Below are 22,193 nucleotides of genomic sequence, written 5' to 3'. Positions count from 1 at the left end.
TAGGGGTCTAGGACACAGGATAGGTGACCAAGAGCATCTGCTTTAGGGACACCAGGCTGTCTTGGTCCCCAGGCAAGCTCCTTGCTGGCTTCAGCCTCTGCTGCCCTGCTGTAACGTGGATGTGACAGATGTTCCCTCTACCCTAGCTCTCCATGGCCTATGGCTTACTAACACAGGCTTTTTGTTGGCCAGAAGTGGGCACGCCCCAGGCCCTGTCCACCTTCCCTCATGACTCTTTGCTGCTCACAAGCCGGTAACACTAATGCTGGCCAGCACCCTCTGCACGCTTTGCTTTCATGCCTCCTGGTCTTTACCCAGGCCATCCCCTCTACCAGAAAAGCCCATGACATCTGTCTCAGCCTTGCCCCAGGAGCCCTGATCCTGGGCTAATCCTGGCACCACCTGATGCTGTCACTGGGCACAGATGTCTTTTGCCTAGTACATGTGACACTTCCCCACCAGCAACGTTAACTTCTTTCTGAAGTAGGCTGGTCACCATGGCCCTGGCAAACCCTGAGAACAGGAAATTCCTGGAACATGCTCTTGTGGGGCCAGATGTCTGTCTCCTATACCTGCACGGAGCCAAGGCTAGGACCTGAGGGTCACAGAGCATCAGGGTAACACCCTGCTTCCCTGCCCAGCCAACCACATTTGAGGCTGAAATAGGAAAACAAACAGAAAGTCCAGGAAGAAAGAAGCGGTCTGGGGTGGAGGCAGGGAGTTAGTTCAGTCAAGAGATGGCTGTGCCATCAGGCAGAGGTGATGAGAGACAGCTGAGCGCCACAGGAGGCACCATGGGAGGGAGAGGAGACACGGCATACAAAGACCACAAGCAAGGAGGTCATTTAAGAATAAATACTCTTTATTTAACTGTGCTCTATGTTCAGGGCCTGGCTGAACGCTCAGTCTGGGTAGGTTGAAAAATCTGGTAAAGAGTATTGAACACTGTGAGTGAGTGTGGGAAGCAGCAAGGGGGGATAGCACGTGAGCCTGAGGTGGTGAGAGAAGATGTTAGCCAGGCGTGGTGGATGAGGTAGGATTCTACATCTGTGGCTGATGCTCCGGACAGGTCACTGCCAACCGCTGATGCACCCTATTCGCCGAACCCAAGTAGAAACTGGAGTGTGCTTATGTTATCTCTAGGTGCCCAGCATGGAGCAGAGTGATAGGAAGATAGCAAGAAGTCTACCCACCCCAGAAGAGGATGAGAAGTGGTTATCAAGGGAGAATCACAGTGTGTATCCTCAGGACAGGCAGCAAGGGCAAGGGAGCAGAGGAGGTAGCAAAACCATCGCAGAAAGGTTGAAAGTTCATCTCTGTAGCATTAAGGGTTCGGTTCTGTCTACACGTAGGAGCTATGCACAACCCCGAGAAAACCCCACACTTGGAACCTTGATTTCCTCATCTGTAAAATAGGGCTGTGGCGTAGCGCTGGGTAGAGCATGAGTTTGGTTTTGTGCTCAGGCTCTGGGGTCCCCACACTCAGAAGGGACCATATGTGGCCCATCTGCCTAGTGTCAGGATAAAAGGAGAAGACGCAGGAATTCCAGGCAGAGGGTAAATGGAGAGACGGCTCAGTACTGGCTGGTCTTTAGCAGACCCGGATTCCATTCCCAGCACTCATGTGGCAGCGGACAACTGTCAGGAACTCCAGTTCAAGGGAACACTGGCCTTCATGGTGCACAAGCATATATTCAGACAAAATAATCACAAAAACAAAACAAACAAACAAAAACCTGGGGGTGGGAGGAAGACAAACCTGATTCCCACAGATTTTACTCCTTTAATTCAAAAGAAATATTTAGCTGTTGTTTATTGGAACTGTACCACATGACCAGCCTTTCCATGAAGGAAGTTGAGAACTATCCCAGCTCTGCAAGGCGGTCCCTGATGAATGTCAATCAAGGCTTTGGCAATGACAGGAGATGCGGAAGCCATTGGGTACATCACCACCATGGTTTACCACAGAAAGGGCTGCTTCCTGTGCTAGCAGCAGAGGGACTGACCGAGTGGGTATCTCTAGGACAGAAAGTGACTTGAGTCAGGTGGCAGCTGTGTTGGAACAGCCCTGGCCAAGGAACATGAACCCTGCGCCGTGAACATGGTGGAAGGGCTCCTCTGTCGCCCACTACAGTCAACAGTCCCATAACCAGGTCAGCGACTAGAGCAGAGACACACGTATCAAAATGGTAGGTGCCACTCCAGTGTGGAGAGAGGACAGTCGACTAAATGACAAGCCCGGTGCTCTCAGACTTAGATATGGAACAGGCAGAATCCAACTAGATGGATTTCTACAATGAGATTGAGTGTCCTTTTACACTATTTTAGGTATGTGTGTCACAAATAAGAACTCAGGAGGTCAGGCTTGGTGGCGGCTGCCTGTACCCACTGAGCCATCTCACTGGCATGCTCAGCCTCTTTTGCTTTTTGAAATGTGTGTCTCTCACGGAATCTGGAGCTATCACTTTGGCTAGACTTGCTGGCCTACCAGCCCCAGGGGTCCTTCTGGGGTCTCACTGGACACTCACAGGTACTGGACTCGCAGGTCTGCACCACTATGCTCTGTTTTTACAGCTTGAACTTGGGTCCTTAGAGCATGCCCTTTACTAAATGAAAGTATTAAAACCAAATGTCATGGTGCAGGAGGGGTGGCTCAGTGGTGAAGAACACTTGCTACTCACAAACTTGGGTTTGGTTTCCATGTAACTGTCTCCATGAGATCCAACACACTCTTCTGGAATCCATGAGCAACCACACATGTGTTCATATTGCACACACACCAACATTAAAAAAAAAGTTATTAAGGGAGCATTACACTGAAAATTTAAATCACCCCTATAAGACCTCATCCCAGGCCAGGCAGTGGTGGCGCACGCCTTTAATCCCAGCACTTGGGAGGCAGAGGCAGACAGATTTTTGAGTTCGAGGACAGCCTGGTCTACAGAGTGAGTTCCAGGACAGCCCAGGTTATACAGAGAAACCCTGTTTAAAACAAACAAACAAACAAACAAACAAACAAGGCCTCATCTCAGAAACTGTACACCTTAGGCTGTCGAGTTGATTCAGTGGGTAAAAGTGCTTGCTGCCAAGCTGAGTTTGATCCCTGAACCCATTTGATGAAATGCAAGCTGTTCTCTGACCTCCATCTGTGGGCCATAGCTTGCACACATGCACACACACATCATGCAAAGTTTCTTTTTTAAAGTATATAGCGTCATTTAAAAGAATAAAAAAAAATCTAAGTAGGAAAATAATTTAGCTGGAACCCTAAATCCTTTAGTTTAACCTGAAACCATCTATTCACATAGAAATAGAATATAAAGTTAGGCTGTCCACAAGATGTGGGGACAATTTGAGAAATTCAGCTGAAGTTCATAAAAACTCAAGTTTATTCTCAAGTTCATAAAAACTAATATATCCAGGTGTCAGACCTCTGTAGTCATAGCACCTAGGAGGATGAGGTAGGAAGATCAGGAATTGCAGAAAACATCCAATAAAATTAGTGCCAGGAAGTGGTGGCAAACACCTTTAATCTTTGCACTCAGGTAGAGGCAGAGGCAGAGGCAGGCTGATCTCTGAGTTTGATGCCAGCCTGGTCTGCAGAGTGAGTTTCTGGACAGCCAGGGCTACACAGAGAAACCCTGTCTTGAAACCCCCACCCACCCAAACACAAATATTTATGTATAGATTGGGGTTGGTGGTAGGTACTTATAATCCAACTAGAACAAAAAGTTCTAGGAAGGTCAATAGTTCGAGGTCATCCTTGGCTACAAAACAAATTCAGGGCCAGCCTAGGTTACACGAGACTCTGATTTCTTGAAAAGATGGCTGGGGTAGATAACATAGATGCATGTACAAGTCAAACATATGTTATTACATGAGATTTACTATGAACCATTGGCCCATGTATTAAGAGATATTGATCATGAAGGCTGAGAAGCCCCATCTGAAAGTCAAGACTGAGAACCCAAGTGGTGTCTTTCTGTCCAGGCCCTGGAAGACCTAGGAACCAGGAGAGCCTGGCTTGAAGATGCCAGTCTGGGGCCAGGAGGAGAGGAACTGAATTGTCTTTGCCCAACAATGAGGAGAAAAAGAACAAATTCCTTCCTCCTTCTTTCGTTCTATTTGGGCCCAACGGGAAGATGACCACTTACACAGAACACAGCAGGCTCTTTGAAGGAGTCCCTGGATTGGAACATTCACCCTTCATTCCTTTGCCCTTTCAAGAGTCCCCTAGGGGACTCCTCTTTGCCAGGCTTTCCTCAAGGCTCTGGGAATCTCAATACCCACTGTCTTTATCTGTTGGTAGCATTATGCTTTGGGGTCTGGGAAACAGCAGTGGCCACTTTGGAGGGAAATAATGTTTTCCATATCCAAGCATGTGGTGGGGGGGAGTACTAGGTAGACCACTGACACACTGTAGCCCAAGCAACCAAGACTCCGAGGCCCTGACTTGGAGGGAAGAGTGGAGGGAAGGGACAGTATTTTGCTGTGCCAAGCTAGGACAGCAACAGCCACCAGATGTCAGTGGTGTAACAGTTAAAGCTTGGTGGTACATTCTGATCCTGGAGACCTTGGTAGTGGGAGCCACTGTTTGTGTATTGACTGGAAGGCACAGTGACCTAAGGGCAAATCTGTCCAGGGACTATGCTTGGAGAACCAATAAGAAGTCCCCATCCCTACCTCAGGCTCCTTTCATCCAGTCCTGAGCTCAGGGATCATTTGGGACAACCTTGAGACACATAGTAGGTCTTTTTCCTTCCTTCTTTCCCTCCTTCTCTTTTTCCCTACTTGCCTTCTCTTTCCTGTTTTGAGATAGGGCCTAATATAGCCTAGGCTAGCCTGAAAGTTACTATGTAGCTGAGGCTAGCCTGAAAGCTACTATGTTACCCCACCTCCCCATACCCCTACTTCCTAAATGCTGTGATTACAAACACTCCATCATGCAAGGCTTCCCCTCTTCTTTCCTCTCCATCTCCTTTCCTTCTCTTTTCCTCTCCCTTCCTTTCTCCCTCCTCTCTTTTGTCTCTTTCCCTTCCTCCTCCTCCCTCTCCCCCTCCCCCTCCCCCTCCTCCTCCTCCTCCTCCTCCTCCTTCTCCTTCTCCTCTTCTTCCTTCTTTTTGAGATGGTCTCTCTACATAGCCTTGGCTGTCCTGGCACTCATCAGACTGGCCTTGAACTCACAGACATCAGCCTGCTTCTGTTCCCTTTGTGCCGGTATTAAAGGCATCACTTCACCCCTCTTTCTTTCCCTCTGTCTTTCAACTGGGTCTTTAGGTTCACACTATGCCATCCCACTAGTAAGGCTGGAGATGCTCTCTACTTTTGAGGCTACCAGAGCCCAGGGAGCCTGCCTGGCTTTTGATTTGCAAACAGAACTGGCAACAGTAGTTTGTGGAGTTCTGATGAATCACAAGAGCCATAACACATATCAGCCAATGGCCACAGTTTTGCCCAGTGTGTGGAAAGCAGGGAGATGATCCTCAGAGAGGTTAGAAAATGCCCCTAGGACAGCACAGCTATCAGAGCTCCAGAGCTGGGTTTTGAATGCCAGATGCCAGACTCTTCCCAAACAGCTTCCGACGTCCTCCACAACTGGGACTGCGTTCAGGCCTCCAGTGATGCTTTGGTCCAATGGGTTCAAACATGGGCTGGGTAGCCTACAATGCCCTCTCATACCAGGAAGGAGGAGTTCACAGCAGCCTGTCATGCATCCCCCGAGCCAGAGATGTCCATGCCTATCCTGGGTCCCCCTGCCCCAGGACCGAACGAGCAACAGAAGTGGGGTTTGATGTAATCTTGTAATCTCAGCTCCTTAGAGAACAGAGACAGGGGTATTGTGAGTTCAAGACCTGCCTGGACAACTTAGTTACCTCAAAGTGGAAAGGAGAGGCCTGGGAAGATGACTCGGCAGTTAAAAGCTCTAAGAGAAGAGCTGCCTTGCGGAGAACACCAACGGGCTTGAACCTCTGTAGCGCTTGCCCAAGTCTCGGGATAAAGTAGTTTGACAGCCCCCACTCCAAAAAAGCAGTAGGTGCTCTTCCAGAAGACCCGAGTTCTATTCCCAGCACCTCCTGGGCAGCTCACAATTTTCTTTAACCTCAGTTCCAGCAGTTCCGAGGCCCTCTGGCTCCCGAGGGCGCCGTATGCTCCTGAGGCCCTCTGGCACTGCATGCACTGATGCACACCACCACGCACGCACACCCAGAGTCTATCCTTAGAGTCATTCAGTAAATATTTATTGGGTGCCTAATTATAGTCCAAAGCATACAAAAATAAACAAAACAGTCGCTGCCTTCGTCTTCGGTGAAATGGGGAAACTGGCGCCGGGAGTTAACCAAGGAGTCAGGGTAGGGGTTGGAGGCTCAGAGCAGGAGTAGGAGAGCTCATAAGCCCCTGCGGGCAGGTGGCGGAGGTCCCAGGGCAAGAGCCAGAGAGGTAGTAGGGAGTACAGGAGTTAGGAGCAGAGAAAATTCCTCCTGAGACCCTGGTCCTGTTCCCTAGCGCTTGCTCTCCAGATCCTGACATCTTGTCCTTCCTGGATATAGCCAGCAGGGAGCGCAAGACACAGACAGCCCGTCGAGTAGGTGCTCTGACTCGCATAGACTGAGCTCCAGCTGGGGCCTTTTTTTTTTTTTATTTTTGGTTTTGGTTTTGGTTTTTTCGAGACAGGGTTTCTCTGTGTAGCCCTGTCTGTCCTGGAACTCACTCTGTAGACCAGGCTGGCCTCAAACTCAGAAATCCACCTGCCTCTGCCTCCCGAGTGCTGGGATTAAAGGCCTGCGCCACCACCACCCAGCCAGCTGGGGACTCTTGAGCCCTAAGAGTTCGGTTGGATTTCTGAGAGGAGGTGTAAAGGAAAGGGGAAGAATGCTGAGAGATAGGAAAAGTCTGGTCCTCTGGAATTTCATCCTGTGAAGATTGTTTGAGGACGAGTTTGTGCTGGTGCTGGGTTAGAGTAGAGGCTACAGTGGCCATTGCCTGGCTCTGCCTGGGTGACAGGATCCAGGAGATGGAGCAGCCCTAGGCCTGCGAAAGTCAGCAGGGGAACAACCAAGAGGAGGTCTCATCCAATCCCAGTCCGTGGTCATTCAGAGAAGAGTGCTGGGACCTTACTCTGGGCCTAGCATTGACCCTCGGCAACTCTACTGGTGACTTTTTCCAGGATTAGGCCAGGAAAGGAGGCAGGGAGAGGAAACTAAACTAGGTGTGAGCTACCCAAGGCTGAGAATTAGAGGAAATGTGCCCTTAAGTTCATAGGTGGAGATAACTAGGTGTGAAGGTTTATGTCTCCCTGGTCCCTCTTCTGCCCATCAAGGGTCGGAGAAGTCACACTGGGAGACAGCACAAGGACGTATATAAGACAAAGATGTCTCTATAACAGAGAGTGTGCAGGATCAGAGTCCCTTCTGGCTCTCCTGACAGTGCTGGGCCCTGGAGAGGCACCAATAATGACTATTGCAATAATGGCTATTGCTTCTTCATCCCTATTCACGCTGGTGAATGAGCAGGCCGAATGTGAGCTGGCACTGCCCTCTGGAGGCCACAGCCAGAATTGCACGATTCTAATGCACTGACCTAGAGGATTCTCCAACCGTATTATCTTTCTTTCCCCTTTTTATTCAGACTTTGAGGGGCCTCGAGACCGCTTCTACATGCATGCACAAGGAGATGTCTAATGCACATTCAGTGAGCTTCTACTGTGCGCTCTGTTCTACAGCACTGCTCGCTGTAGGCTGCAAGTGTCCAGGCACAGGATACTGCCTGAAGGGAGGAGCCTTTGGCAGAGCCCAGAAGCTGTGGCCTCACGAGAGACGGACCATCCAGATGTTAAAAGGAGCCCTCTGTCCTCCTTCACAGTAAACACTGGGATTGTGTCTCCTAAATTTCTGCTGGCAATGAAAACATGTATACTGTGAGGAAAGGCAGTCTATGTCTGTGACCTCAGCTCTTTTATAGGTTGGAGGCAGGGGGATTAAAAGTTTTGAGGGGGATTAGTGAAATGGATCATCAGTTTAGAGAACTATTTTTCTCTTCCTGAGGTCCTGCCTCTGCTTTCTGAGTAATGCACACGCATTACTACTTTTGTTAATAACTTAAGATCCCCAGGCAACTCACTGGTCTAATAAGTTAAACTGGGGGGGGGGGGAATCACTTCTTTGTCTTAGGTACCATATCTGGGGTGAACAGACATTTGTTCACATCTCCCTAGGAAGAATCATACAATTCTCCAGCCCCTCCCCCACTGAGTCCTCCTTCAAAGCTCTTGTCACAGTCGCTCCCCTGGCACAGGCTCGTTCCAGCTTCCCTGCCCCATCTCCTTCTTACAGTTTTCTCAGAGACAAGTGTCACTCAGTGAAGGGACTCTAGGCAGGCCTAGTGTGAAAACATGGCTATGGCAGGCTCTGCCCGGCTCTGCCTTTCTCCCCCTTTCTATCTGCCTTGCTAAAGACTGTTAGATGGCATTCCAAGAGACAGCCACCAAGGTCTATTCCTTTATTTGGTCACTTCCTCCTTCTGAGGCTGACCACCAAGGTTCAGCTATCAAAGTATTGAAGTCCATCCATCAAAAGTGTATATAAGTACACTATACATGTCTTTAGACACCAGGAGAGGGCATTGGATCCCATTACAGATGGTTGTGAACCACCATGTGGTTGCTGGGACTTGAACTCAGGACTTCTGGAAGAGCAGTCAGTGTTCTTAACCCCTGAGCCATCTCTCCAGCCCCAAACTACCATTTTCCTATGGACCACATCAGTCTCCTCTGTATCCAGAGGCAGCCCTTTGTCCATTCTTCTGGATAAATTCCTCTTTTCCTTCTCCCTTGTTCTCTTCCCCTTCTCCCTCATCCTCTATCTCTGTCTCTTATCCCTGCCCTTTGTCCCCCTGAAGCAAATAAATCTCCTTTGTGTTGAGAACTTGTTCTTGGGGGTTCTGAGTGGATACCCATCCTTTTACTTGTAGGCCAGGCTGTTTTAGTTTTTGATTCTCCTGCCTCTGGAGTGCTGGGATTGCTTACAGGTGCCTGCCACTGAGCTGGGCTTCTGGGCTTCAGTTCTTTGCTTCTGTTTGTAGCTCCTCCAGCACATGATCCCTAAGACAGCAGAGATCTAGTCTCTTTGTTCACTGATAGGTCCCAAATGCCTGTCAGAATGCTCAATAAATGTTTGTTAGGAGTGAATAATGATTGAAAGATAAGTTAGAGGCTTGAGGTTAAAAAAACCCACGAAGCCCACTATAACTAAGATGGCTAACAGTTCTGTTCATACCAAAAGGCAAGCTTTCCGTGTTCTCCCTTCTCTGTAGTGATCCTGGCCTGATTCAACTCTCAACAGGTTTGTAGAACTGCCTTGGAGTTAGCCAGGTGTAATACCATATACCTTGTGATGGTTTGAATGAGAATGTCCCCCTGTGGACTCACAGGTTTGAACATTTGCTCACAAATAGGTGGTGAACTGTTTGGAAAAGAATGGGAGGTGTAGTCTTGTTGGAGAATGTATGTCCCTGGGAGTTGATTTTGAGGTTTCAAAAGCATATACCAGGTCCAGTCTGTCTTTCCTCTCTCTGTGTCCCCCTAGCCCTCCTCTCTCTGTGTGTATCAGGATGTAAATCTCTCAAGGCTGTCAGCGACTGCTCCAGTGCCATATCTATCTGCTTCCTGCCATGATGATAATGGATTAAATCCCTGTCTGCCTCCAATTGAATATTTTCTTTTATAAGAGTTGGCCTGGTCATGGTGTCTCTTCACAGCAATAGAACAGTAAATAAAAAAAAATATCTTTAGCCGGGCGGTGGTTTTTCGGAAGGTTTCTCTGTGTAGCCCTGGCTGTCCTGGAACTCACTCTGTAGATCAGGCTAGCCTCGAACTCAGAAATCTGCCTGCCTCTGCCTCCCAAGTGCTGGGATTAAAGGCGTGCACCACCACCGCCCGGTTGAAGCAATATTTCAAAACCAATCTGATTTGAAAAGATGATCTTTTTGAGAAATGGGTAGATGAATCCCCATGGGGCTGATGGGAATAGGAAGGATGCAGAACTAGGAAGGGACACAGGATCAAGGTCCAGCCACCAGTCAGGAATAAGATGCCCTGGTCCCCAGGGAGGGAGGCTGCTGGAGGGAGACAGAGAGTCTGAGTGTGCCTGGTACACTGGCAGCAGCCCACACCTGTACTGCAAAATGGCTCATCGGTGGATGCGTTCCTCCACCCTCAGAGAGCGGGTACTTTGTTTGTTCTTAATCATACCTCTTCGTGTCTTTCTGAGAACGGTGTGAAATCCATGATTATCTGACTCATTTTCTTGTTTATCTGTCTCCCTTCTAGACTCCAAATTCCAGGAGAGCAGAGCTGGAGTGTCTCCTGTTCCCTTCTCTGGTCCTAGTGTAGCGCAGCATTTGACATGTAGAACAGGCACTCAGAACTGGGAAGGTGGCTCAGAGGGGAGGAGTCCTTGCTGTCTAAGCATGAGGGCCTGAGTTTGGATCAACAGTATCCATGGGAAAAGCTGGCCATGGATGCAAGAGCCAGTAACCCTGGTGCTGGGGAATGGGGGGGGGAGGGGAGAGGGAAGAGAGAGAGGGGGAAGGGTAGAGAGAGGGAAAGGGGCAGGGGGAGAAGAATACCTGTGTCAAAGGTGTAAGATGAAAAACTAGCTTCTGGACAGTGATGTACATATGTTGTTCATGTACATTGCTGTACATGTACAAACATGTACACACACATGTACAAACACACACATTAGAATAGGTACTCAGTATGTTTGTTTACTGAATGAATGAACATAAATAAAAGGAAATGTTGTTTTCAAGGGAAAGGCTTTAAGATATGTTCTCATGTAGCCCAAGCTAGCCTCAAACATACATAGTCCAGGTTGGCTTCAAATTTGCCATGGAGCTCAGGCTGACCTTGAACTCATGATCCTTCTGCCTCACTCTCAGGGGCTGAGATTGCAGACATACACTACCACATGTGGTAAAAAGACATATTGGAATGGCAATGCCTCTTGACAGGGTACTGATGGAGGGGCACGTTGATTCTTTCTGGGTTGTTTCTATCGGTCTAGACTGTATGGAAACCTGACCCCAAATGCATTGGGAGCCTCTTTACTAGGCCAAGCCCTTGAGAATCAGCCCTGTCTATTCCTCAGACAAGGATGCTAGGAGGAAGTGGTACCCAGAGTTCTTCAGCTAAGATAAATGTGTGGATGAAGGGCTCTGCACCGCATGCATGCCTGGTGTGTATTCATTCAATAAACATATTGAGAACCTATTCTAATTTGTGTATTTGTGCTTGTGGGGTATGTGTGTGTGTGTGTGTGTGTATGTTTGTACAAGTACTGCAATGTGCATATACAGTACACGTACATCTCTGGCCACAAGCTAGATAAGAGAATGTTCCTGGACCCAGGATGGGGTAAGGCAGCTGTGTGGGATGTGTGTTGAGGTGTAGGAGGAGGCTGGATAACACAGCAATCTGAGAAGAAAGAAGGAGTGCTTCACTTTCAAAACACACAAATATGTATATATTATGTATATATTGGAACAGAAGACATACATTTGAAAAGCAGTTCCTGTTTTCTTTTTTGAGATAGGGTCTCACTCTGTAGCCTTGGCTGGCCTGGAACTTGCTATATTTGAGGAGTTTTTAAAAGGCAAATTCAAGCTGGATGTGACTTGTATTTCACAAGACTTTCCCAAGAAAATCCGAGGCAGGAGAATTGAGGCCAGTCTAGGCAACATAGTGAAATTTAAGCTAGCCTGGACTACAGAGTGAGACCCTCTTTCAAAAACAAAACAAAATCGGAGGGGGGTGGGATAGGAGAGATGGCTTGGTGGGGTGATTGAGAGGGAGGGGGGTGTTGAAGAGATGGCTCAGTAGTTGAGAGCACAGGTTACTCTTCCAGTGTTCTTTTCCCAGTTCATGGCCATCTGGAATTCCAGTTCCAGGGAATCTGATGCCCTCTTCTGGCCTCTGTGGGAAACAGGCATGCAAGTGGTGCACAGATATACAAGCAAGCAAAACAGCCATAGGAACAAACAAAACCATCTGTCTGTGTGTATTTACATACATACATATGTGTGAGCATGTGTAAACTGTCTCTGTCTTATGTGTAAACATAAAGGTTTGTGTTTGGATTCCTAGCATCCACGTGAAGGTCTGCTATGGCAGCACCTGTCTGTAAATCCCAAGGCTCAGGGGTAGGGTGGAGTTATGTTTGGGGGCTCACTGGCCAGTCAGTCTAGTCAAAGTGCTGAACTCTAGATTCAATGAGAGACCTTGTCTCAAAAAAAAAAAATCTAATGTTGACCACAGACTTCTGCCCAGGGACATGGACACATTCATTCACCATATACAAAAAATATTAAAAATAAATATTTTAAAAAAGGTAAAGTCAATAGGATTGGCAAATTGGAGGATGGCGGAGGAGAATGGAAAACATCAAGAACAATTTTGAGGCGAGCCCACGAGTCCCCACCTCCTTTTAGCCTGTCTCCCAGTCTAAAAGCACAGAAATGGCTACTGCCCTCCCTAGCTCCCACCCCTTATCCCAGTTCATTCAGGACTGAGAGGAAGCTTCCAAAGTATCCATTTTTTTCTGGGGAGCACACGGTCCATGAGCTGAAAAGCACAGGTAAAGTGGTGAAGACCGACATCGATCCTTTCAGACACTGGGATAAGGGATGTTTTGGGTCGCGCGAGCGTGTGTGTTTTGTGTGTGTGTGTGTGTGTGTGTGTATACACGGGGGTCTTGATGAGTCGTCACAGAGAAACATTTAAGCAGGATCCTCTCCGAAGATGCTCATTTTGAAATGTTTGAAGAACAAGTGCTTGCTTGAACTGTAGGGCTTGCGAATTAGGGTTAGAGATAAAGAACGAGTGAAAGCACTAAGATGGAAGACGTCCAGGGGCGAGTGTGGGAGTGTGAGCGCGAGGACCTGTGGATGACACGCAACACGTTGAAAGCCACAGCGGAGTTTGGATTTCTCGCTTAATCCACCTGGGAAGACACAGGCGTACTGCCTCCATTCTCGGGTCACCTCGGTCTGTATTCAATGTTGGGTAGGAAAACAGAGAGAGCCCCTGGAAGCTGGGGTGGCGGGAGCGCGCGCGGGGGGTGAAGGGGGGGGCTTGTTTCTAGGCAGAAGCTACGGGTCCCTCTACTCAAGTCCAGGGAAGCCGCGGCTTTGGACAGAACCATTCTCAGAAGATGGAAGGGAAGAGAAATCCATCACCGTGAACTCGATCCCACAGAATGAGCTAGGCACTGGTTCATCTCTTTCTTTCTTTTTCTTTTATTTACTTCCTATTCTGTCACCGCTAGCTGCTTTCTTGCACGATCCTGAGTCCTCGGCACCACTAATTGATCAACGGTCACCCCCAACGCCACGCGTGGTACAGCCCAGTGGAACCCCGCTCCGAGCGCAGGTTATAAAGGTTCGGCTGCGGCAGCGGACTGCGGAGTCAAGATGCGCCCGAAGGAGCAGGTGCAGAGCGGTGCGGGAGACGGGACAGGGTCGGGGGACCCAGCAGGAGGCACCCCCATGACCCAACCTGCAGCGGGTCCCGCTCCGGAGCCCTCGGCGGAGCCCAAACCTGCTCCCTCGCAGGGAACCGGGTCCGGACAGAAATCAGGATCCCGAGTCAAGACAGGAAGCTTTTGTCGGTCCATGATCATTGGCGATTCGGACGCACCATGGACCCGCTACGTATTCCAGGGGCCTTACGGTCCCCGGGCCACTGGCCTGGGTAAGGGAAAGGCCGAGGGAATCTGGAAGACACCAGCCGCGTACATCGGCCGGAGGCCCGGTGTGTCTGGCCCTGAGCGCGCGGCGTTTATTCGAGAGCTGCAGGAAGGTAAACTGAGTCTCCGGGATCCCGCACTGGGAGCTATTAGGGCATCTCCAGGTAGGGGGAGGCCCACCGACTCAGGCGCCCCGCCCCCTTGTGGCTCTCAGTTCCACCTTTCCACCACCCCCGGGAAACCACAGTCTGCAGCGCCTGTTTGGTTTCCCTTTCCCCATCTTTCCCCCCCTTTCCGGTTCCCCGATTATTGTGGGTGCGTCAGGTCCAGAGCTCTCTCGCGCTTCCCTCCCCCCTCTTCGCGCCTGTTGCTGTGGCAGATCTGCGCACTCTCAATGTCCCCTCCCCGTCTACCGCAGAGCCAGCAGAGGGGCGGGGGCTGCTGGTGAGCTGCCGGCTGCGCTTTGAGCTTGCGCTAGCCCACAGGACCAGCTAGCGTGGGTGGGTGGAGGTTGGGGGAGCCTTTGACCACTACTTGGCCGCAGGGGTCTGGATCGCGCTTTCCCGGAGCTGGAAGGAAGCGGGAGGAGTAGGCGGGGCACTGGGCTTGTGTCCCTCCTCTTCTGGGCGGGGGCAATTTTAGGCTCAGGTGCCCGCTTCTGATGCTGAAGAAGCCTACTTGGCCCTCCTGTCACATGCAACAGGTTTTAGGATGGGTGACTGCATCTGTTTTTATGATCGAGGAGGCTCCAGTGAGCTGGCTAAGCTGCCGATTGGGTCAGGCATGAAGAGTCCAGTATTTCCTCCGACTTCTTATCTCGAGGGACCAGAAACCCAGCTCCTGAGCCCAGAGGATGGTTTTGCCCTTACAGCACCCAGGCCCCTCCTGAGAAAGCAGGAATGGGGAGGTCTGGAGCTGTGGAGAGGGTGTTAGGGCCAGATGGAGCGACACAGTCTCATAATTTCTGTCGTGAGGGATGTGGTGGACAGTGGACAGCCTCAGCCCCTTCCCGGACCCACTCAGGCCTTTCCTCCTGCAGCACTGTGTCCTAATCCACCACCCACGAAGAAGATCACCGAAGATGATGTCAAAGTGATGCTGTATTTGTTGGAAGAGGTGGGTACTGCCTTCCTCACTCAGACCAGCCCTCATTTTAACTGCCCTACAGGACTTAGGGCTTTTGTCTGTTTTCTGCTTGCCTGGGGGCCAACTTGAGGACCCGTTTCCTGGAAGGCAAGTAGATTTCAGAGGACCAATCTGAGATGATCTTATTTTTTTCTCATGATGAGAAACTGAGTCAGACCCCCGAGTTGGTTAGTAGTCATTGGTTTAGTACTTGGACGACTGGGTGCTGGGGAAAACATTCTTCTTGTTTCCTAGCTCTGGTTTCTCCCTCTAGTTTGGGGGAGGGGTGTCCCAGAAACTGGGGATATATTGGAATGGTTGGCTCTCCTTTTGCAGAAAGAACGGGACCTGAACACAGCTGCTCGAATCGGCCAGTCCCTGGTGAAACAGAACAGTGTCTTGATGGAGGAGAACAATAAACTGGAAACCATGCTGGGCTCAGCCAGGGAGGAGGTATCTGGGTTCCCAGGGACCAAGAGGAGGGTTCAGTGTGTCCCCTCCCCAGACTAGCACCTGCTCTGCCCGTGTACTCACCTTTCCGTGGCTTCTCTCTCCCGCCCTAGATTTTACATCTCCGGAAGCAGGTGAACCTGCGCGATGACCTCCTTCAGCTCTACTCGGACTCTGATGACGATGACGAGGAGGAAGAGGAGGAAGAAGAGGAAGAGGGCGAAGAGGAGGACCGAGAAGGACAGAGGGATCACAGTCAGCAGCATGACCATCCGTATGGTGCTCCCAAGCCGTATGTGTTCTGCCTTTGTGCCTGGATCTCTCATTTACTCATTTGTAAATGGGCATGGGAAGTTAGCTTGCTGACGTCGCCACGGCTGGGGAAGCCTTGGGGACTGGGATCCTCCACCCCTTACTGGTTGCCTCTTATTGCCCCCTTGCCAGCCCCCCTAAGGCTGAGACAGGGCACCACTGCCCACAGCTGGAAGCCCTGCAGCAGAAGCTGAGGCTGCTGGAGGAAGAGAATGACCACCTGCGAGAGGAGGTGAGGACAAGGAGGAGGGCGTGCCCTTGGGCAGGGGATGGTGACTGGGGGATGGTGACAGCTTTACCCCTTCCCTGTTTCCCTTCCTCCAGGCCTCCCACCTTGACAACCTGGAAGACGAAGAGCAGATGCTCATTCTGGAATGTGTGGAGCAGTTTTGTACGTGTCACTGTCATTCAGGGTAGGGCACCGTCCCAAGAGATGATAGGAAGAACTCAGGATTTGGAGCCTGGAGATCTGAGCTGAGGCCCTGGCTCTGAACCTTGTAGTTGTGTTAGCACAGACAAATTCCTTGGCTTCTCTGAACCTTCATCTTTAGAATGAGGATTGATAACCACGGCCCGTTCCTCGTCTTCTCAGGTTTGATGAGGGTCAGGAGAAGCACCATTGTTGAGCATGGTGACGCACACTTGTAATCTCAGCACTCAGGAGTCAGAGACAGGAGGGTTGGGTGTTGAAGACCATCTACATGAGACTCTGGGGAGACGGGGATGGGCAGGGAGAGCTGAGGAGTGCTTGGTGCAAAGTGTAGAGCACTGCAGAAGCCATAGAGGTCATGAAAGTCTGTCTGTTGTTTGGGACAGTATAAGCCGGGAGGATAGACAGGACGGTGAGGAGGGAGTCAGGAGCTGCCAGAGCCTGGGCATTTAGGGCTGGGGCAGTTCACAGTCACACACTGGGCCTGGGCTGTGCCTGGCACCATCTTGGCCTTTGTCAGTCCTGAGGACCTCCAGCCTACCTGCTAAGATGCAGATTCAAAGGGATAGCTTATGCTCTCTCCGTATCTCATCTCTGTCCTTCCTTCCCCTGCAAGCCACAGCAGGCAAGTCTTAGTGTCTCTAGCCCATGACGCCTCATAATGGGGTCTCTGCCCATCCAGGTCCTTTTTCCTACAGCCAAGTCGAGTTTTCTGAAACCAAATGTGGCTCCATCACTAATGTGACAAAAATTCCAAAATGGCTTCCCACTGGTCCAAGGATAACTTCAACCAACCCCTTCCCCAAACCTCTGTGATCTGGTCCATGCTCTGCCCTGCCCCCACCTCCCTCACTGCCCATACTCTGCTTCTTCCTTCTCCATGTGGTGGGGCTTACATAGCCAGTGGCTCCTTCCAGAATGCCTCTCAGACTTTGCAGCACTGAGTTAGTCAGATGCTCCACCTGAGGGACCCTTTCCTTTACTCCTCCCTTGACATCATACCTCATACTATTTGGGATTATGAGTTCCCTTGTTTCTACTGTACTGGCACTCGGTATGGACAGGGATCCGGCCTTACCAAGACATTCCCCAGTCCCCTGCTCTGTGTCAATAAGTGGTTCTTGAAAAAGGAGACCGGCAGGGCAGTGATGGCATGTGGGTAGCGCATGCCTTTAATCCCAGCACTTGGGAGGCAGAGGCAGGTGGATTTCTGAGTTCAAGGCCAGCCTGGTCTACAGAGTGAGTTCCAGGGCAGCCAGGGCTATAGGAGAAACCCTGTCTCAAAAAACAAAAAAACAAAAAACAAAAAAAAAAACGAGAGAGAGAGAGAGAGAGAGAGAGAGAGAGAGAGAGACAGACAGACACCCAGGGGAAGAATGCCAAAGCCCTGAGGGACCCCTGAGGGGTGGCGGACGGAGGCCCAGAGCCATGGCTGATGTGTGCTTGTCCTGTAGCTGAAGCCAGCCAGCAGATGGCAGAGCTATCGGAGGTGCTGGTGCTGAGGCTGGAAGGCTATGAGAGGCAGCAGAAGGAGATCACTCAGCTGCAGGCCGAGATCACCAAGCTACAACAGCGTTGTCAGTCTGTAAGCAGCTCTGCCAGGCCCAAAGCCCTTCCCTGTGTAGGCATCAGAGTTGGCAGAGATAACCAGAGAGCTGTTCATCCTGCCCAGCCTTGTCCCTCACCAAGTCCACACAGAGAGGATCCTTCACACTCCCAAAACCAGGCTGCATGACCCATACTTTATGATTCCCATTCCTTGTGACTTCTTAAAGGGACTGCCAGAGACTCTTATATGGGAAGACTGTTGGGGCAGGAGGTACAGGAGTGGGAGGCCTTGGGGGAGAGGGCGTCTCACACTTCATGGTTTCTTCCAGTATGGGGCCCAGACTGAGAAACTGCAGCAGCTGCTGGCCTCAGAGAAAGGAATCCACTCAGAGGTGAGGTTCCATGATTCCCTGGCCCAGATCTGGAATGCAGGCCCTGGAGACTACTTGGCTCTCCAAAGAAGACAAACAAGTTGCAAGCAGAGCCTTTCTAGCCCCCCCACCCCAACCCTGACTGGCCCATGGCCCAGCAGGTATTTGCTCATTTGAAGCCTGAATAGGGCAGAGATCCAGGATCTTGTCCAGGGTCACCCAGAATCTCACTGTTTGAATCTGGAGCTGGGATCTTTGCTTGTGTCTCTGCGAAAGCAAGCAGAGTGCCTGACTGGATACCCCTGATCCCAGCAGAGCCTGCGAGCTGGCTCCCACATGCAGGATTATGGGAGCAGGCCTCGTGAACGCCAGGAGGATGGGAAGAGCCATCGTCAGCGCTCCTCAATGCCTACAGGTTCTGTCACCCACTATGGATACAGTGTGCCTCTGGTGAGGGCGCTCTTTTACCTCGGTGTGCCCTGTGTTTCAGCCCTGCTTGGCTGATTTCTGCCCTCAGATTATTTTTTTCTGTGAGTGTGTGGGTGGAATGTCTCCCCTCTTTGCTGTAGGATGCACTTCCGAGTTTCCCAGAGACACTGGCTGAGGAACTCCGAACATCTCTGAGGAAGTTCATCACTGATCCTGCGTATTTCATGGAGAGGTGCGTTATTGGGATCCTTAGGCTTGCTTGGTTCACTTTGGTCCACCCAGTGCCAACTACCTTCTCAGAGTGGGACATGGTTGACCCTAATGTTCTGACCTCCATTGCTTTTCCTGGCATCCTTCCTGCCTCCTTATCCTGCCTCTCTCACACTGCCTAGCTCTGTGGACTCTGCATGGGGATTGGTCGTTTCTACCTGAGACTTTTTCTTTTCTTCCTTCCTTCCTTCCTTCCTTCCTTCCTTCCTTCCTTCCTTCCTTCCTTCCTTCCTTCCTTCCTTCCTTTTTTTTTGGTTTTTCAAGACAGGGTTTCTCTATGTAGCCCTGGCTGTCCTGGAATTCACTCTGTAGACCAGGCTGGCCTCGAACTCAGAAATCCACCTGCCTCTGCCTCCCAAGTGCTGGGATTAGAGGCGTGCGCCACCACCACCCGGCCCTTCCTTTCTTTTTTGAGACAGGGTTTCTCTGTATATCCCTGGCTGTCCTAGAACTCAGTCTGTAGACCACCCTGGCCTTGAACTTAGAGATCTACCTGCCTCTGCCTTCCCAGGACTGGTGCTACCATGCCTAGCTCCCTGTGACTTTTCAATATGTTTATGCCCCAGGGAATTTGCAGTTTGAGCTTCCTCAGTACCCCAAAGGTTCTGTTCTCTGTTAAGGACTTAATAAGATGGTTGTGGGGGAGACATCAAACCTGGGGTGACCTAAGGGCTCCCCATCATCTGTCTTCACATTTCAGTAGCTGGACAACCACTTGTTGCTAGTTCTGTGACTGGAAAACTGAGAAATCTGTGTTCTTGGGGGCAGCCCATCTGCTCACTGTTTTGGGAATGGCTGTGCCCTCTCCATTTAGATATCGCCTCCTAGGTGGCTATTTGGTTTACACCTGCTCCATGTTGATGGAGTCTAAGGCTTTTCTTTCCTTCACCTGATTGATCTGAGAGGTGAACAGCCCAGCTGTTAGGAACACCTGGGACCCAGTCCCAATTTGGCTCCTTTGTGTCCTTTGGGCAAGTCATCTGACCCATCTGAGCCTTACTATAATGGATTTGTTTCTATGACAACTGGCTCTGGGATGAAATATCCCAATTGCTCTTCTCTGACTGGAGGGTGGGAAGTGGAGAAGAAGGAACCTCTTTGGTATTGATAACCCTCATGCTGGGGGAATGGGCTGGGTGTTGGAAGCCTTGAAGATGATTCTCTCTTCCCTCACTCCTAGCTGGGACAGCTGGGGTGGGGGATGGACTGTCAGGGTTTGTGGAGTAAGTACCAGAGTGTCACATGTGGAAAGACCTCACTGTCTCCTTGCCTAGATGTGACACTCAGTGCAGGGAGGAGCGAAAGAAGGAGCAGAGGGCGAGGCCACGCCCACCGCCGCAAGATCTCAAGCCACCGGAGGATTTTGAGGCTCCAGAGGAGCTGGTTCCTGAGGAGGAGCTGGGGGCCATAGAAGAGGTGGGGACGGCTGAGGATGGGCTGGCAGAAGAGACAGAGCAGGCATCTGAGGAGACCGAGGCCTGGGAGGAGGTGGAACCGGAGGTGGATGAGGCCACAAGGATGAGTGTGGTGGTCTCTGCCCTGGAGGCCAGTGGCCTGGACCCTTCCCGTCTGGACATGAAGTCCGTCCTCCAGCAACTGTCCAGCTGGCAGGAAGCCCATTCTAAGAAGCAGCAGAAGCAGAAGGTGGCCCCAAAAGGTGAGTGTGCCCGCAGAGGACACCCTCCTGCCAGTGGGACAAGCTTTCGGTCATCAACCCTATGAGAGGTGACAGTAGGTGAGACCCCCCCAAGCACTCGCTTACCTCAACTTGGTCCTACTCAGTGTGCTGATTTGCATGGACTTTGCATACTATTTACATAGTTGCCTCCAGTCCCCCTTGGCTAGAACTGGTGCCTCAGTGTTGATTTACGCAAAATGTGCTTACGAGTCCAGCTGTCCATCCACCTTCTTCCTGGGGGGCTGAACTGGGAATCAGGGTGGGGCTATACACCCCTCTGTACCTCAACTTCCTATCTCTGTCCTATCCTTCATCCCTAATTCCTCTACCCCCAAGACTCCCCAACCCCGCAGCAGCAAACAAACATGGGGGGCGGGATCGTGGAGCAGCAGCCCAGAGTGCCAACCCAGGACTCTCAGAGGCTGGAGGAGGACAGGGCCACTCATTCTCCCAGTGCCAGGGAGGAAGAGGGGCCTTCTGGGGCCACCTAGGCCTGGAACAAAGGCCTCTGCCAGCCAAGGCCACAGTTGGACCAATCCCCCGGGTGAGTGTGGGACTTCTGCAGGGTGGTAGGGGTGGTTCAGGGTCTCCTCTGCCTATCTAGAAACCCCAGCTTTGGGGAGTTACGTGCTCTGAGGGCAGGCCTTTTAGGTCCTCCCTATGAGGAGCAGTCCGTGAAATCAGATGATTTAGCATTTGATCTTTTTTTGTGTTAGCTCCTTTCGTCTTCATGGCCCTGTGGGTGGGTAGATGTGATTGTGCACCATTTATTAGAAGAGGAACCTGAAGTTCAGAGATCTGAGATGACTTGCCCAAGGTCATACAGCTAGGAGCAGCTCTGAACTGGTGTCTATGAGTACTGAACCCCTGGCCTGGTCTCACTGCTGTCCACACCTCCTGCTTCCATCCCTGCACTCCACCTGAAGTTTTGGCAGCCTCCTTCATGTCGTTCTGATGCTCCCCCCCCCCTTTTTTTGGCACCAGTGGGTGGAACATCACTGGCTACAGCACAGTAACATCGTTCAGGTTGTAAGCTGAGCAGTCAGCACTTTCATGGCTGACCACGGGAAACCTGAGTAAGAGCCAGTGGTGGTTTTCTGTCGTCTCCTGATAGGGCTGACTGGATTTGAATGTGGTCTGGCTCCTGGTTCACGTCCACCCCCTTCTCTTCCTGGCTTCGCTGTTTCCCAGCAGCCTGAAGAAGCCCCACAGACAGCTTGAGACCCCTCGTTCTACTGCTTGGCCAAGTCCCACCCTTCCTTCCTTTCCTCTGAAAGGACCTCCCCACCCCCACGTCTGCCAGAAGTTTTCCCTCTGTCCTCGTAGACCTGCCTCTTCTTGTAGGACAGGCTGAGAGAACCCCAGTCCCTCATTCTGAAACTGTGGCCAAAGCTGCAGCTCCTGGAGTCCCAGGAGGAGAAGCGACCTGTGGGCAGATTGGCTGGCTACCAGACCCAGCTCTGAGATGGGTGTGAGTGGGCGTGCCCCTAGGGTAGGCAGTTATTGTGGGGATCCTCTCTATCCCTTGAACCTTTCATGTAAAGGGACTTCCCCAGCCCTGGTTGGCTTTTGGAACCTGGTCCTTTTCCCTGGTTTTTACCTTTATCCGTTTCTACCACTGTGTGTAATGTAAAGTGTATCTGAGTGAGGGTTGTGTCCCTCTGTCTCCTGTGGCCTGTGAGTTTCCTTCTAGAGTTCTACCCTTCTCCACATCTGTGCTCGCACAGAGCTATGGCCTCGGCGCCTGCCCTGCTTCTGCAGCGCTTCATAGTCTTGTAGCTCGTCAGCCTTTGTATTGATGTATGTGCCAATGTGGGAAATAAAGAACTTGTGAGATA

At 50.9% G+C, this 22,193-nt stretch overlaps 1 protein-coding gene across 3 annotated transcripts; it reads left to right on the top strand.

The window, feature by feature from the left end:
* The first annotated feature begins 13,428 nt into the window (after window positions 1–13,428).
* Hap1 (huntingtin associated protein 1) lies at window positions 13,429–22,193 on the top strand. Of its 3 annotated transcripts, XM_028780468.1 has the most exons (14): window positions 13,429–13,485; window positions 13,609–13,855; window positions 14,782–14,858; window positions 15,204–15,320; window positions 15,431–15,609; window positions 15,762–15,861; window positions 15,954–16,020; window positions 17,514–17,644; window positions 17,937–17,999; window positions 18,291–18,428; window positions 18,548–18,639; window positions 19,952–20,334; window positions 20,692–20,899; window positions 21,072–22,193. In XM_028780468.1, the coding sequence occupies exons 1-13, from the start codon at window positions 13,468–13,470 to the stop codon at window positions 20,844–20,846; spliced, it is 1,767 nt and encodes a 588-aa protein (XP_028636301.1). In that variant the 5' UTR covers window positions 13,429–13,467; the 3' UTR covers window positions 20,847–20,899; window positions 21,072–22,193. The 3 variants fall into 3 exon arrangements, with proteins under 3 accessions (XP_028636301.1, XP_028636300.1, XP_028636299.1); XM_028780467.1 differs by having other exon boundaries at window positions 13,441–13,855; window positions 18,294–18,428; XM_028780466.1 differs by having other exon boundaries at window positions 13,441–13,855.

The sequence above is a fragment of the Grammomys surdaster genome, unplaced genomic scaffold (assembly GCF_004785775.1).
Source record: "Grammomys surdaster isolate TR1022 unplaced genomic scaffold, NIH_TR_1.0 371, whole genome shotgun sequence".
NCBI lineage: Eukaryota > Metazoa > Chordata > Mammalia > Rodentia > Muridae > Grammomys > Grammomys surdaster.
Note: the sequence above shows the minus strand (reverse complement) of the source record. Positions and strands in the feature narration are given on the sequence as shown.